This window comes from Tigriopus californicus, chromosome 12 (assembly GCF_007210705.1).
Source record: "Tigriopus californicus strain San Diego chromosome 12, Tcal_SD_v2.1, whole genome shotgun sequence".
In the NCBI taxonomy this organism is placed as follows: Eukaryota; Metazoa; Arthropoda; class Copepoda; order Harpacticoida; family Harpacticidae; genus Tigriopus; species Tigriopus californicus.
Window position 1 is genome coordinate 12,782,910 of NC_081451.1, and position 16,343 is coordinate 12,799,252.

General features: G+C 43.4%; 1 protein-coding gene and 1 long non-coding RNA gene across 2 annotated transcripts; both read left to right on the forward strand.

Moving 5' to 3' along the window:
* Positions 1–2,451: 2,451 nt before the first annotated feature.
* On the forward strand, positions 2,452–3,760 carry LOC131891856 (uncharacterized). Its single transcript, XR_009374481.1, has 2 exons — positions 2,452–3,480; positions 3,540–3,760. It is a non-coding gene; the product is annotated as an uncharacterized LOC131891856 (long non-coding RNA).
* Positions 3,761–7,254: 3,494 nt separating this feature from the next.
* On the forward strand, positions 7,255–9,010 carry LOC131891854 (lysosomal proton-coupled steroid conjugate and bile acid symporter SLC46A3-like). Its single transcript, XM_059241528.1, has 2 exons — positions 7,255–7,699; positions 7,773–9,010. Exons 1-2 carry the CDS (start codon positions 7,390–7,392, stop codon positions 8,966–8,968), a joined length of 1,506 nt encoding a protein of 501 aa, XP_059097511.1. The 5' UTR covers positions 7,255–7,389; the 3' UTR covers positions 8,969–9,010.
* The last annotated feature ends 7,333 nt before the right edge of the window (positions 9,011–16,343 follow it).

Here is a 16,343-nt window from a genome sequence, read left to right on the forward strand (position 1 = left end):
ATTGCAAGAAAATTGATGCCCGCAAAATCAAACAAGTCTGCAGCCATCAATTGAGTAGGGAAAGTTTGGTCCAGAGTATATGACTGGAGCGACTCATTAGGTTGTGCAGCCTGATCTTTTTGGCAAGGTGTGCACAAAGAAATTAAAATTTTCAAATCATTATTCAAGCCAGGCCAATAATAACTACTTTTCGCAGCTAACAACGTTTTTGTCAATCCTTGATGCGAGAAGTGCAATCTAGCAAATATCTCGTTACGAGCAGGATGAGGAATAACAATCCTGTCTCCCCATGTCAGCAAGTATCCTTCGTCGCCATCATCAATGAGAGACAGTTCATCCCATATATTCTTATAGACTCTAGCTGCATAGGGAAGGGGAAAGCTGATCGATTGTCAATTGGGACCCAAAAGCGGATATTGTAGCTTGATAATCATCGTCTATTTTTGCTTGCAAAAACAAAAAAGTAATTACTGGATCTGAAGCCGTGCGATAAGAAATAGTATCACAATTGAGAGGAAGATGAAGTTCATTTTCAGTTGAGTCAGCAGGAAAGACAGGAGCCCGGGAAAGAGCGTCTGCAATTAAATGATCTTTTCCTGCGTTCCATTCAACGGTAAACGAATAGGAAGATAAAATCTCTCGATATATCCGAGACGAGTATTTGGAATGTCCGGCAAATGAGTTTTTAGGACGCCTAAAAGTGGCCTGTGATCGGTAACCACGTGGAAGCTATTCATCACAGGGAGAAAATAATCGCATTTCTGAACAGCCCGGGCTATAGCTAAGCATTCGATTTCAACTACAGCATAATTCTGCTGAGCTGGCGTTAAAGCAAAACTTCCGCATTGTACGACGCAAGGTTTCGGGTTAAGGTGAACATCCATCTTCATTGCACGGGTGTCGTATTGTATTAACGCATAACCAAGGCCATGTTTCTTGGCAGCATTGGTGAGCAAGGGTGTCTCCAAGGAGGGATCAAATGGCTGAACTATCAAAGACAAAGCTAAAATCTTTCTCGCACAATTAAATTCTGCATCTATCTTGGGTGACCATAAATAAGCCGTATGTTTCTTCGCATCCCCTGGGTCATTTGGACAAGGTCAGGAAAGAAAATTGATCAATTGATTAGCAAGACCTAGGAAAGAGCGAAGAGCGGTAATGTCAGTAGGGATAGGAAATTCTTGCTCAGTGCCGTCATTTGTTCTCAGTCCCGTCTTTTGTTGAGAGCAGTCGCAACATTTTGTTGTTCCTGATCTTTTCAAACGGCCGGTCTGAGTGTTTTGTGTTGCGTGAGTGGTCACGTGGTTGCTTAAGGTAAGACTTTTGTTCTTTAGCTTTCATTTCTTCCTATCTCTAGTAGTTTAGTCTTATATCTTTTATTTTTATGCTCATGTCGTATTTCACTTTTTTCGTCTGTCAATATTTTTTATCCCAAAGAGAGAGATCTTTGGAATGGGTTCCCCAACTGAACTATTTTTCTCGTTTTTATGAGCTTTCAGCGACATCACATGGGATGCATCGCTAACCTACATCTCCAGACCTTCCATTTTTGCCTAAATACGCCAACTATCTCAAGCAGTTACCAAATCAAGTTTGAAAACGGGGGAATTAGGCATTATTTGTATCTCCAAGTCTCCATGGGCGTTGCCTGTTCATGTGGTTATACATAAGAAGCAGACGGATCTTGGTGCCATGCAGCAATTTCCAGCCACTCAATGTGGCAACTAATGATGGCCACAGAAGTAATGATCCCCATTGAGGATTTTAACGCGAATCCTTTGGGGAAGGACATATTTTTAAAATTGATTGGGCAAGTGGCTATCATCAAATTCCAATGGCCGAGGAGGACATGCTAATGACCGTGGTAATCATATTATTTGGCCTGTATATCTTTTTGCGGATGCCTACTAAGTTTCCATCGTTAATGGATGGCGCACTTCACGGATTGCCTGTCTTATTTGTCTACGTGGACGGTACTTGCGGATAGCCAGCTCTTACGCACCCGAACATTTAGAACTTCTCAGACAATTCTTCCAAGCTCTCCAAGATGCTGGGGTGGTCTTTTAGCCAAGAAAATGCCCATTGGACGTGTCAGAGTTGATTGCTCTCGGGCATAACGTCTCGGCTAGACAAGTCTTGGCCACTGAGGACAAGTGGGTGCAGTGAGGGATTGTTCAAATGATTTCAATTGCTTGAATATAGTTGCTGACCACCATTCAATTTGTTTTAATACAGGTACAATTGAGATTTGAATTTAACCGAGAACGTCTTTCTTCATTTTGAATGTATGGTTTGTCTGAATTGGTACAAAACATATTTTGTATACCATAGTCTGTTGAGATTGGCTAGGCTGGCCAAGTGGAGCATTTAAATGATCTTGTAGTCACAGATCAAAATGCTTTAGAGGCCATCATGGACTTGAGACTCTCAAACATCTCCTGGTCCTGATTGTGTGACATGTCAGTTTCAGATGAGATGCTCACTGTTTCTTGCTCCTGTTTTCTCGGAATTGATGCGTTGGATCTTGGATCAGGGCAAGTTTCCACCTTCACTAAAGTTAGGTCACGTTGTTCCAATTTTTAAAAGGGGGAGATGAAACGCTCCCAACAACTATAGGCCGATTTCTCTCTCCTTGAATATTGCCAAGTTGTTCAAGAAGATAATGAAGCTTAAACCTGTAGAGTTTTTTGAAGTGCATGTTGTTCTTCCTCCTATTATTGAGGGATTATTGAGGGACTAGAGGGACCTGAGTCAGTTGATGTTGTCCATCTTGAATTTGACAAGGCTTTTGATAAAATTGATCATGGCCTTTTGTTGAAAAGACTTCTGGCATGTCATTTGCATTGCTGCCATTGGTTTCTCCCTTTAAAAGTGATAGCACTGTAACATGAAGAAATGCTCAATACCCTAAAACCATCCTTTAGAAGTTGACTGTCTTTCAGACACATTGCAATTCAAGACTTGAGTTGTAAATAGAAGGCCATGTCTAAATGCATTTCCTAAGTATTTTTGGTTTAATGTATCACACAATGTAGCGGAAATCAACGTCAAACATGATGAATCATTACCAAACAGATTTCAAGATAACATTGGCAATTTTCAATGAATTGCTAGGCAACATCTATCTAGGTTGACGAGTGCCGGAGAAACTGATTCCACAGATCCTGGTTTGGTCACAATAAAAGCAACAGCTTCACCGTTTCAACATCACAAACAGATCAGCATTGAACCAACCAAGTAAACTTGACTCTACTCCTGTTCACCATGATCAAGTCCTTCATCTTTCCCGTCCTTCTGGCCTTGAGTGGGTTTGCCCTCCTCTCCATATCCATGGCCACGCCACTAATCCGACGATCCCATCCCGGAGGAAGCCCAGAAGTATGTTCACACGGAAGTCAAGATATCAGAGGGGTGTGATGATGAAGATAACAATGCTGACAATGATGAGGATGAAGATGATGTGCCAGCCGTTCAAGACCGGTAAGGAATCAAAGTGCCTAGCAAAATCTCACAACCAAGAAAAATATGTTACATTTCAGGATCTTCCCAAGACTTTGGTGCCGTCTGAAGTGCGCCCAATCTGTGCCGCCAATCCAAATGGCACTTGTGTCTGCACCAAATTCTTCCTTGTCTTTCCCATCTTCTCAATCAGAATTCCTTGCGCTTAGGCCACATGTCAGGTAATGCATGGAGGAAGGACCTGGCTTTTTTCGAAATAGATATGCTTTATTGTGGTCAATAAACGAATGGTGCTTCCCAATGATGTTTTGCTTGTTTCCCTAGTCCAAAAAGGGATATTGGTAGCTAAAGTTAATGACATTTGTACAGAAGACGCGTCATCTCCTTTTACCTGGTTCTCGCTGATTGGTCCAGCTAGTACAGCAGCTGATCATGAGCAATGAAAAAAAAGCGTTGTTTGGAACATTCGCACTTGACTCACTCACTGTATGTACACAGCAAGGCAATCATTTCGTTGATCACCTTGATGATTTTGTGAGTGAATATGACTTTCATCTCTTAGTGGACTTCACGTGGTAAAAGATGGGCGGGGCGTGCTCTGGCGTAGAATGTACAAATGGGATCAAACTATTAGCCAGGTAGCTCATTCTACCAACAACACAACCACCCAACCACCCACCCACCATGACTGGCCAATGCCGACCAATACTCCAGTTGGAAAAAGGTTCTTCTCAAAGTGTGTTGGCCAATCTGAGGCACAACCTCATTCAGTGTGAACTGCTAGACATGTCTGAACTGGAAGGGTCAAAGTCCCATCCATTGACCTATCAAAGAAAATGCAAGATTCTATTGTTAACCCGAGTGATCAAAAATCCAACCTTCAAAGCGCCTTTCTTCTTCAACTCGTCCAGTCAGAGGAAGCAATCAATCCTCTTTTGTTGAACCTGTCAAAAATTGCCAATGCAATGGAGACAAGAATAATTCTGAGAGGATGTAATAACAGTCAGTGTCATTAGAGGATTGCCGTTGTCTGGTTTTGATGCTCAAACACTCACTCCTCATTGTCCATGGATGTAGAATCCGTACATTGGGAACAAAAATCCATCTCACTATTTCTGGTTGATGAAGACTAAACACAATCCCTTCGTTTATTGTCATGCTTATTGATACTGTCACTCGAAAATATGCCTTTGGCCACTGTTTGACAGCTTATTTTGTGCTCAAATTTCTTGGTGTGAAATAATCGTGTTGTAGATATGAAGGGACGTTATCTGATTGACCTCGCTCACTCACAGGTGTTTCCTAATTCTTCCATTACTCCAGCCATCGGTGGTATTTGTAAAATTAGCACAGAACTGGGGAAGATCAATTTGCTAGCACTATTGCTGGGTTCCCCAACTTAACTATTTTTCTCATTTTTATGAGCTTTCAGCGACATCACATGGGGTGCATCGCTAACCTACATCTCCAGACCTTCCATTTTTGCCTAAATACGCCAACTATCTCAAGGTTTCTATCTAACTATCTCAAATGGCACTTGTGTCTGCACCAAATTCTTCCTTGTCTTTCCCATCTTCTCAATCAGAATTCCTTGCGTTTAGGCCACATGTCAGGTAATGCATGAAGGAAGGACCTGTTTTTTTTCGAAATAGATATGCTTTATTGTGGTCAATAAACGAATGGTGCTTCCCAATGATGTTTTGCTTGTTTCCCTAGTCCAAAAAGGGATATTGGTAGCTTAAGTTAATGACACTTGTACAGAAGACGCGTCATCTCCTTTTACCTGGTTCTCGCTGATTGGTCCAGAGCCGTCACGTGACAGCTTTAGGCTCAGCCAATCGACAAGCTTGGGCATAAACGGCGTGGCCAGCACTAGGCAAATGATAAAAGACACCATGCTTAGGTGAAACGTAAATGAAAGACGGTACAGAAAGTTCGCAATAATTATTCAACAAGTCTTCATACCAAATTAGGTTGGATTGATGCTTGAACGTTAAAGCCGGAGCAACTTCTCGACCCAAATGACCGGGAATAGATGATACAAGATTTTTGATTATACAGGCGTTGACCCACAAAATCCACCAAAAGATTATTTGAGGTCAGAAAACCAGCCCAGGAATTGCTTTGTCTAAACCTGCCAAATAAAATGACCAAGAATATCAATGGTTCCCTAAGTGCAGCTCTTGAGTTAATTTTCCATGACAAGGGATAAACGTGCCTTTGGCAGGGGTAATACTCGGAGTCCAATTTGTGGTATATTTCGCAAACTTGTTGGCGGGTAATATGATCTCTTGAGCTCTGGAATCAACTAAGTATGATTGGCTCTTTTTTTACATTAGTGACAAATAAAAGGCGACACCAATTGTGCTTATTGATGGTCGAATTGCCAGTTTTTGTGGACGCTCCAGAATTTGGTCTTGGTTGCATAGGTACCGTCGCCACCAGACGTGTTTCCATAAGAACAAGGTCCTTCACAACGGAAAGCCTTCGCGCCAAATCGCATATAAAAGTGGCAAAGTTGCTCGTGGCCTCGTTGCGCTACAGAGGACACGTCCTGACTCTCGTTTGGTTGCACCAAACTGATGCTAGGATGTATAGCGGATACTAACGCCAATTTCTGGTCGGTTGCAGAGTCCAACAATGGAACAAAGTGCAGGCGAACCTCCTTGGAGGGCTAGTCCACAAAGAGCGGTTCTAAAAGGAAGCATGGCTCATGCTTGGCCAGAAGTCTTCTCATCTCGTCCATCAATCCCCAAGTAGAGAGATGCGAATCAAACTTTGAGCTCGTTGGTAAGAGGACAACGTGTAAGAATCCATTAACCTATTCTTAAGGGTTTCATACTTAGATCCCCCAGGCGGACGCTGAACCAGTTTATTTACTAGGTGTTTTGCTGATGTTTGATTGAACACCGTTAAAACATGATGGTACTTGGTGTCGTCCTCGGAAATCCTCCTCACAGCGAACTGGGTGAGCCAAACAGTCGCGCCCTCCATCCAAAAGTTAGGGAGCTTGACCGATGCCGCGTTTAAAATTGGATTAGTTGGTTGGTCCACTTGCTCGGGCTTCTTCTGGTCGGTTATAGTCATAATGTGTCCACCTGACTATACATAGTCAAGGTAACCCCCGACATGGATGTCAGCCTGAATTGAGACTTGCTCCTTCCATTTACATTGAGCGTTTCCACCATTTTGATAAAGATTACATTTCGAGCTTCATCATAGCCACACGAACGTTCTATTCTTCTACGCATTGAACAATTGGTGTATACCTTATCTAGACGCTTTCGCCACTTTAGCCTTTGATAGCACTGTTTTAGGTGCGTCGAGGAATATTTCGTTCGACCCACCCAAATGTTAGCCCAAATGATACATAAAAACAAGTGCTTAGACAACTCTCTCAAACCTGCTGAGACAGCCTTTGCACAGTAACAGGTTGCATTGCAAATGGGGCTTTAATTCAAAATTTGGAAATAGGAGCAACAATGTAGAATTGCTGTGGTGTGATTTGATTCTATGTTCATGCTTATATCTGTTCTTCTAGTCAGTTAGATATGAATCGGAACTAGTCAATGAAATGACAGTCATCTCATTGAGGTCATCTTTAGGACACGACATGGGGAAGTAAGTAATGGTGGCTTGCTGCCCTCTCTCTCGTATTCCTTCGGCCTCTCCTCCAGAGTTGCACATTATTCCTCTCGCTTCAAAGATTGGCAAGATCTATTAACATTTCATATTTCGATGATGTAAGAAGTAATTTAGTGAACTAAAGTGTGAAAAACTCGTAAGGGAGATGAAATCTCGGAAATAGTTATGATGCAAATTGAACAAGTTTAGTCACCATTGCGTGTTATGGAGGAATTTGATTGTGGAGGTATCATCATTAAGTTGGCGAAATATTTTTGATGGGTATGTTTTAAGCGTCAGTTCATAATGGACCTTCCAGAGGAGAGCAAATGTCTTTCAAGGTGGAAAAAGATTTTGTTCTCAATCACACTTGAGCCCATGATCTTTGTCTCCGTTATTGGAGGAACAATTGTTGGAGGATCGGCGTTGAACACAAATTTGCTAATTAACAAAATGTGCGTATTTGAGCTTCAATTCAATACGACTATTTGCGATCACTTGGATCTCGCAGAAAACGAAGATTATGAGAATGAGGTCCAAGAGAGAGTCAATAACTTCCAAATGATTGGTCAATGGGTATCAGCTATTCCTGGTTTGATATTCTCATTATTTGCTGGTAATATAATAACCTCTTCGTTTTAATTCGTTCTCAAGAATCCCTTGAACGAGCCTATTTTTTTTTCACTTAGGTGGCTTATCGGATAATGTGGGAAGGAAACCCTTGCTCATATTTCCAATAGTAGGGTTGGTTCTCACATCCCTGCTGGAGATCTTGAATTTGGTGTTCATTGATACTTTTCCCATTGAAGTGTTCTATGTTGAACATGTGCATAGCTTCTTTGGCGGCATGTCGGTCTATTACTTGGGCTTCTACGGCTTTGGAACCAGTGCAACCAATTCCAAGGAGAGGACATCCCGATTGGCTCGATTTGACGGAGTGGAACAAGCCGGAGCCTTGATTGGAACGTTTTTGTCGCCAATACTCTTCTCAGCCGTTGATTATATCGGCTGTTACGGCATCAGGGCAGGTTGTCGGATCCTTGGATTGGTTTACTTATTATTCATTGTCAGGGAGCCTTTGAAAAAGAAGGGCAAAATTTTCAAGACCACAGTGGACAGCCCTGATGGATCCAGGAACATGACTTGCTTGGAAATGTTTTGGGAAGGCATGATGTCCCTTTTTATCCGACCAGTCATTGGGATGATTCAAACAATCATTCGAAGCCGTCCCAACCGACTTCGGCCTCTTCTTTGGTTGCAACTTTTGATTTATGGTATTTACTTTTTTGAGATGGAATCTGGCGCTCTCATGTACATCTATGCAATCAAAGCCATTCCAAACTATGATGGAACAATTCACTCCTACATGAATATCATGATGAAGATCCTGGGGACCCTGGCTTTGCTCTTTGTGATCCCGTTACTCTCTCTCAAGTTGAAGCTACACGAGGGCCTGATCTTAGTCATCATCAACGTTTTGGTTACCCTTGGATACCTGACGACGTCATTTGCTCATAACATCTGGCAATTCTTCTTGTCCAATATGCTCCCTAGCATTGCAATTTGCAAGTTTTCCGCCACTCGATCCCTATTGACCAAGTGCATCGACCACGATGAGGTGGGCAAGCTCTACTCTTTCATTGCACTCTTATCTGCACTTATACCGATTGGTAGTAATCCAGCTTTTCGGCAATTGTATAACGCTACGTTGGGAAGCTTCCCCTCTGCATTTTTGCTTTTAAGTGCTGCCTTGGGAGTTTTGACGGTATTCCTGATATTCTTGGTGTATACCCAAAGAAAGTATATGTTGGTTGATCGAAAAGGTGTGGTACTTCGCAACATATCCGAACACAATTTGAACGATACATCTGAAGTCAAAATGTAAATTGTTGCGAAAATAGTGAAAGTACATGTTCCTTGAAAGCAACTGTGTCTTCCTTACCTCACTAGTTGTGCTAATTTGTGCCCATTAAAGACACCTTCTTTTAATTGTGGCTAATCTCTCGAAAGATCGTCACAAAGTGCGTTGTGTTGGTTTAATGAATGACGTGTGGAAATTATGACGGAGTGTTTGATGGAGTCGACCCAAAGGTCATTGAGCGGAATTTCATTCCGGTCAGGGTCATATTACTCTCAGAAACCCAAGAGCAGATTCTCTCTAGGTCCTTTGCCAGGCTACAGCACATTTTTATTTCATTGCTCGTCTTCAAACTTCTCAAATCCAAGCAGCGACGCCACATATCTCTAACCTGTTCTTTGTGTTAAATCGGCTTCAATTTTGAAATTATGGAATATAGGGTGGAGTTTTTCCATCCAATACCAATTTAACACACTTCCTGGCCCCTTCAGAAAGACCCTTTCATAAACTTTTCATGGTTATTGAAAGAAATGTGAGAAATGCAAATCTAAAATATGAGAAAAATATTCTAGAACCTTCCTTCAACTGCTAGAGAAAAAGGGTTAGAAAAGCTGAATAAGAAAAAGAATGAGAAAGAGCTCAGAGGGCAAGAAGGGAAGGAAGGGGGATGAAAAACCAGTGCGCACAAACGAGAACAAGCTGCAAGTAAACCGCAGGGTAGGGTGGAAACTATGGAGGAAAGTACTCCCTGGGGACATACAGTGGTAAGAAAATTGGTGGTTGCGCTTGCTTGGGTCTAGCAACCAAAGAGAAGAAAAAGAGGGGAAGGAAGAGAGACCAATCGGTCGACTACCGGACCTATTCTTGATTGATCATCCTAACCAGCCTCAGCAAGCAAACAAACTCAACATACAGGAACAATCAATGGAATGGAACAAAAGAACCTAATTTAGCGTTCAAATTGCGAAACTAAAGTGATGAAATGGTACAAGGCAAACAGCTTCACTTACAAATTCATGAAAAGAACTAGCACAAGAATTGGAAAATATATCTTAATGCAAATATACATGAAATACCCTATAACTGGGATTTCAAATTTCCCGCGTTCTCCTCTCCCCTAGAGTCGAGCTGATGAAGTCAGCTGCTCCTCCACGTGGCAGCCATTATCGTCTAAAGATGTTTCATGGGAAGTACTAGGAAGTACTTCCAAAACTTTTGGTGATTTTTTATCCATCATTTTCTATACTTAAAAAATCGCCAAAGGCAATGCCACCCAAGGACAAGAAATTGGCCCCGCCCGCCATCACAGTTACAGAGGCTTCAGAGGAGGAGAACTTGGCTAAAAATTATAGCCGATCATCAGAGACTAATATCTTCCACAACAATCACAGCTGTTGTCGATACGATACGACAGCTTGTCCTAGAGAAATCAAAAGGCTGTAGCACTAGCAGCGCTGGCTTCTAATTTCGATGTGTTGGTGTCCGAGTGTCCAAAATAGGTACAAGACTCTCCCAGATCTGAAGGAAATTGATTGATTTCATCTAGCATTAGAACACTTTTATATTATGCTACCCCTCCCCCTCCCCGCTGTTCCGTCCAGACATTGATTCCCACACTGGACGGGATTTACATAGATAATTTTGACCCAAGCACTAGGTGAAAAGCTTGATAGCTCTCTGAGATGGAGAGCACCTAGTAAATGGGCTTCAATTTCTCAGACCTATCTTAAGGCCTCCGGTTATCACCCTAATCAGGGCATACGAGTATTAGTTCGAGCTTCCTTCATCAAGCCTCAAACTATCGTGAATCAATTGATTGACTAACGATACAAATCGCTAGCTACCTCTACTCCCCACGGTTACAGACCAATCTCGGTTGTCTGGCATACACCTGGGCCAATCTTCAAGGCTAGCTATCTTGCAAAATGTGGTCACTATCCTAGTCTAAATGCGTCTATCAATGTCGACCTCTACTCTAGAGTCTAACTACTGATTTCTGCTACAATAGTGATGAACTTCAGATACAGTTGAATACAAATCACTCACTACCTCTACTCCCTACGATGCCAGCACGATCTCGGTCGTCTGGAAAATCTAGGCTACTCTTCAAGGCAAACTGTCTAGCTCAATCTACTTTATTACCGACGTAATAAAAGTTACTTATCTTCTTAGCTATCCCTAGCTAACCTTTAGAATAATTACTTACTTGATGCATTTAAATAGCTCACTGATCTGGAAAAAAAAGAACCAGAAAAACTGGTCTAGCTAGAATTTTTACAGAAAGATCGATAATAGCGAATGCGATTTGATGGTGCACCCTGTTGTTCAAGTCGTCGACAAAACACGACTTAACGACTGAAATGGACAACATTGGAATCAAAGGGTGGGGTGGGGACATACACGACCGGTCGTTTGATGTTGTTTTCTCGCAATGAGGCGGAAAAGGAAGTAGACAATTGACTACTCTATGAGAATCTTGTTAGTCAACAAGAAGGTTGCTCGCGCAACCTTCTCCCAGCGGAACCTAGGTACCGCTTTCAAAGATAAGTTCCCCTTTATTACCGACGTAATAAAAGTTACTTATCTTCTTAGCTATCCCTAGCTAACCTTTAGAATAATTACTTACTTGATGCATTCAAATAGCTCACTGATCTGAAAACAAAATGAACCAGAAAAACTGGTCTAGCTAGAATTTTTACAGAAAGAGCGATAAAAGCGAATGCGATTTGATGGTGCACCCTGTTGTTCAAGTCGTCGACAAAACACGACTTAACGACTGAAATGGACAACATTGGAATCAAGGGGTGGGGTGGGGTGGGGACATACACGACTATTATGATTATGAAACGCGGCACAAAGACAAGGGAAAAAACACAACCACGGACTGCACTGATTAATTCAACAGACACAGAAAATATTGAACAATTGATCGAGAACCCGTAAATTATAATTATTATTAATTTTTTCAAGAGAAAAAGACTGCAGTTTCCGCTTACTTGGACAAAACTCCTCTTTTAGAGAGCACTTATTTCCCTCAATGCGGACATAAGTCGGCCCAATGCTCTGGACTTTTGCAAATTGCACAAGGCCGAGCGGCCGACGGTCCGTCTTTAGACCGAAAGCTTTGGTGGGCAACTCGATTGTCTTTGAAATTCCTTCTAACACCATAATTGATAATGGGGGGTGTTCGTGGGTCAGCACTACGGAATTTGGCCGAAGTGTTCTTCAGACGCTTCGTAAAGGACATTGTTGCTGATGGTTTGGTGCTGGAATTTTCTTTCTTAGACTCACGTCTAACATGCTCTAGATGGCGCTTGAACGCAGAGTCGAATTCGGCTGAACCTTCAAAAGCCGCCACTGTAGCATAGCCGTCCTTCTCAACGACTCTGGCTATATTAGCCTCATGGTCTGCTGCCTTAGCGCATTCTTGGACTAATTTTAAGAGTTTGGCGTGACCTCTCCTCGCATCGTTGATCCAGGCTTTTGCTTGAGCCACATTTATAACCGGAACTGATTTGACGGTTGACAGATCCAAAATAGCACAGTAAGCGTCGGTTTTACTTCCCAACAGGATGCTCCCTTGTAAGACTTCTTGTATTTGCGCTAGTTGGATAGAGAGCAGTCCATTGTGCCAACCCACACGACTTGTCGGAAAAACAGCCCGCCGAAGATTTTTAGTTCGTTCTCGAACAAAATCTCGGTGATGAGTGATCAGCTCTGAAATACAAAGTCATAGATCCTTCACGACTTGTCACAACTGGAGAGTCTCTGATGTGAAGCCCTGGCTGACCCGACAACAGGTCGGGCTCTCAGGGGCAATTTGGCCCTGGCTGAATGACAATTCTTTGCCAGATACAAACTGTATCATGTGACATCATATGAAAAAACAAAAAGTGTCACCAGCAAAACACGCCTGATTAAATTTTATAAATTCTAGTGCTTGTTCCCTAACAACCACAGATTTTTGAAAAAAAAAAAATCGAAATGTCGACAATAAAGCGATAATAGGCCGCAGTGTCTTAACAGTAAGCGCACAAAATTCGGCATAATGCGGAAACAAAAAGAAACGCAAGGGAACCTTAAAACAGTGTAAGGCATCTATGGCTGAAACGACATGTCTGTACAACGGCCCCGACGACAGGCGACCTAATTTAAGCAATATTAATACTATAACGAAAATTTAAAATTTCAGCGAGCGCAAGGAGAACCTAAGATAAACTTGTTCGTGGTAAAACTTGCATAAACTGTGGTTAAGCCCAGCTTAGTACGGCAATGAGTGGCCATCGAAAGACTTGAAATTTCTTTAGGAGACTTCTAAAAACTATTAGCAACAAAATTTCATTACTAATCTCTTCCTTCACGTGAATCTTTAAAGAACGGGTTGGAGTTGCCTTCTTGGCCCACCAGCTTGGCCAAGGGATGAGGCCAACTATCGTCTTTCGCACGGTTATTACCGACCTCCCCGTCTGAAGACGAACTGGTGGTACCATATTGTTCGGACAGCCTCGGCCGCTGGGGTTTGTAACCTATGGAAGTAGCTCCTTCTCGTGGGTTCTTTCTTCTTTTCGTACCGCTTCGGTTTGAAGTCTCCACATGATCGGCATTGGGCGGGAACGTGACGGAAGGTGGATCCACCCTCCTTGTTTCTGGAAGATCGTAATCCGACTCTGACGAGTCTCCTAGACGAAGACTGTTAGCGCGTGACACACCTCCCGAACGTGGACGACCAGTAGAAAACTGAACTGCGGGAGTGCCGCGGTTAACCTCTTTGGAACGCTTGATGATGGCAGCGATTTGCTGCAGCTCTTCTGGGTTGGCAGAATTTATAAGAAATTCGTTTACTTTGTGTTGAAGCCCAGGTCCTCCCGACTCTAACGCGGGCTGCGCGGTTTTACTAGCAGCACTTTCTTGAACATCTATGGCTCGCTGGTTGGTATCCACCAGAGTAACCCGATCGGAATCCATCTGAAGCCCAAGCTCGTCCATGGACATAAAGATGGCTTCACTCGATTTGGCCTGAACGTAATCCTGAGCGTCAAACCGAGGTTCGCTCATTTCTGATGCACGAAATAACTTTGGATTTTTAAACCTTACAACAGGAGCCAGCACATACACGACCGGTCGTTTGATGTTGTTTTCTCGTAATGAGGCGGAAAAGGAAGTAGACAGTTGACTACTCTATGAGAATCTTGTTAGTCAACAAGAAGGTTGCTCGCGCAACCTTCTCCCAGCGGAACCTAGGTACCGCTTTCAAAGATAAGTTCCCCTTTATTCATCACAAACACACCACCTATCAGCTGTCTTGCTCCGGTAGGAAAAGTGGGGGAATTGTTGGGTCAATGTAAAAAGGGGATATTCACATATGAAACAATGGCTTTATATTACTGCTCGATGTATGGCGAGATGGTTCAATGGAGATCCTTGGATGACGTCCACTCGACAGGATTGAAGGTCCACTAACAGAGTGACGAAGTGCTGTACTCAGACTCGGCACTTCCCAGGTCCTCTTGCTCTTCTGCACGGCTTCCTGGGTTTCCTACTCCCATGTGATAACGATCTCTGTCCTTCGAAACAGTTCCCACTTTTTGGCACCACAACAATGGCAAAGTCCCAGCTCTTAGCAAAGGCAGGTGTTTCCTCCTTGGAGGTGTTCAAAAACTCTGACTTCTCTCCTCGAGCTCCAATTTGAGGCTTCTTTCCTCGATGAAGGGTGACGGGTGACTTCTGCTCTCCTTGAGCACGAAAATGTGACTTTTGCTCTCCTCGAGCACGAAAATGTGACTTTTGCTCTCCTCGAGCACGAAAATGTGTCTTTTTTCCGCTGTCCTGGGGTTCACAAAGTGGGCTTCTTTGTTGCCCCTTTTCCTTGCACTGATTGGGTTTTCCTTATCGCTTTACTTGACATTCCTTGATACCTCATTGTTGCATTGTTGGATGCAGCACTGTTTCTTCCCAGTGTGTTGAGGATGGGGTAGAAATCCAGTCTGACCGGCGATTTCTTGTCTATTGATCCCCTCTTGTTTGTCAAGCGATCCAAGTTGGCAATAATGATGTTTTTCCCGGCAATGCAAGTTGGAGACAACGGTTTTCACCCCGCTGTTGAACGCTTGTCCAACCCTGTTTCGTGCAAACAATCTCTCCTTTGTCCAAATATTCGAATGTGCACGGAACACCCTCAAAGTTAACATAATAAATGATGATACCGCGGGAGCAAACCAAATGCCCGGAAATAACTTAAACAACCGCCCTATCGTCAAATTCGGATTGCTCTCTTTATTCCACGTGTTCAGGCAACGTACGAACATTCGTCTCTGGCTAAATATACAGGGGGCGCTCTAGTCATTGAGAAATCTTTACATAGAAACGACGACTGCTAGCGGCATCTAGCGAGAGAGCATTGGCGGCATTAACAAATGATATGAATTGGACCAATCTGTGTCCAATCAACACTTCCCAGAAGAGCTTTTAAAATGCTTTGTCGATTTGGCCACCCTGGACTGACTCTTTTTCTTATGCTCTTGAGTTGCTCTGGCACTCGCTTGCTGGCTTACCTGTCCTGTCTCACCAGTGAGACAACTGACACGGTGGTTGAAAAGCCTTACTAAAGGTTCGTAGAAGTATCCAAATGAGTCTTGTTAACTTTGAGGCATAAAAGCGTTTAATGGGAGCAACAAATCAGTAAAGCGATAAGATCAATAGTGCTTCTTAGGCATTTGCAAGATATAATAAAATGCTAAGAAGGGATCGCAAATGTCTCTCAAAACTTGATAAGGCTTTTTCACCACCATGGTGAGATGGGTGAGGCGAGAGGAGAGGAGACGACTGCATCCCAGAATCCTGCTCTAAGCAGTAGGCAGGAGACGCCGATAGATGAGTGGGTGAGATAGATGCCTTCATACTTGTGGTAAACCATTACCACTTGATAGTTACCCGCTAGCCTCCGGGCCAACCTGCCAGACCGGCAGCAGCTGTGGTTGTTTAGGAAGATTAGTCTCTGATGATCGGCTATAGGCTCAAGATGACGTCGACGACTCGGCCGAGATGAACACCCAACAAAGACGGGAGGCCGAATCACGGTTCGGCCTGTCCCGTTACCTCGGCCATAAAGGAGGAAGCCCAGGCTGGCTCGTCGTTGCGCTCCACGAGGTATCCCCGTCATAATGACGAGACGAAGATCAACAAGACGGAAGAAGAAGCAGCCGCCGCTAAGAAGCAAGCTCAAGCCACTGGAAAGAAGGCCAACACCGCAAAAACGAAGGTCGAGGCCGAGAAAAAACGGACGCCATGAAGAAGGTCCACGCCGAGAAGAAGCGAACCGACGCAGCGGCTAAGCCAGCAGCCACGATGGCCAATAAAACCGCCACCGGGACGAGGTGTCCCAATGTCCATGGCCATGGTGATG

Bases quoted from the DNA above. Each gene is read 5' to 3' on its own strand.
- LOC131891854 (XM_059241528.1), top strand. From the start codon at position 7,390: ATGGACCTTCCAGAGGAGAGCAAATGTCTTTCAAGGTGGAAAAAGATT. The intron at 7,700-7,772 runs GTAATATAATAA...TTTTTCACTTAG, and splicing joins GATATTCTCATTATTTGCTG to GTGGCTTATCGGATAATGTG.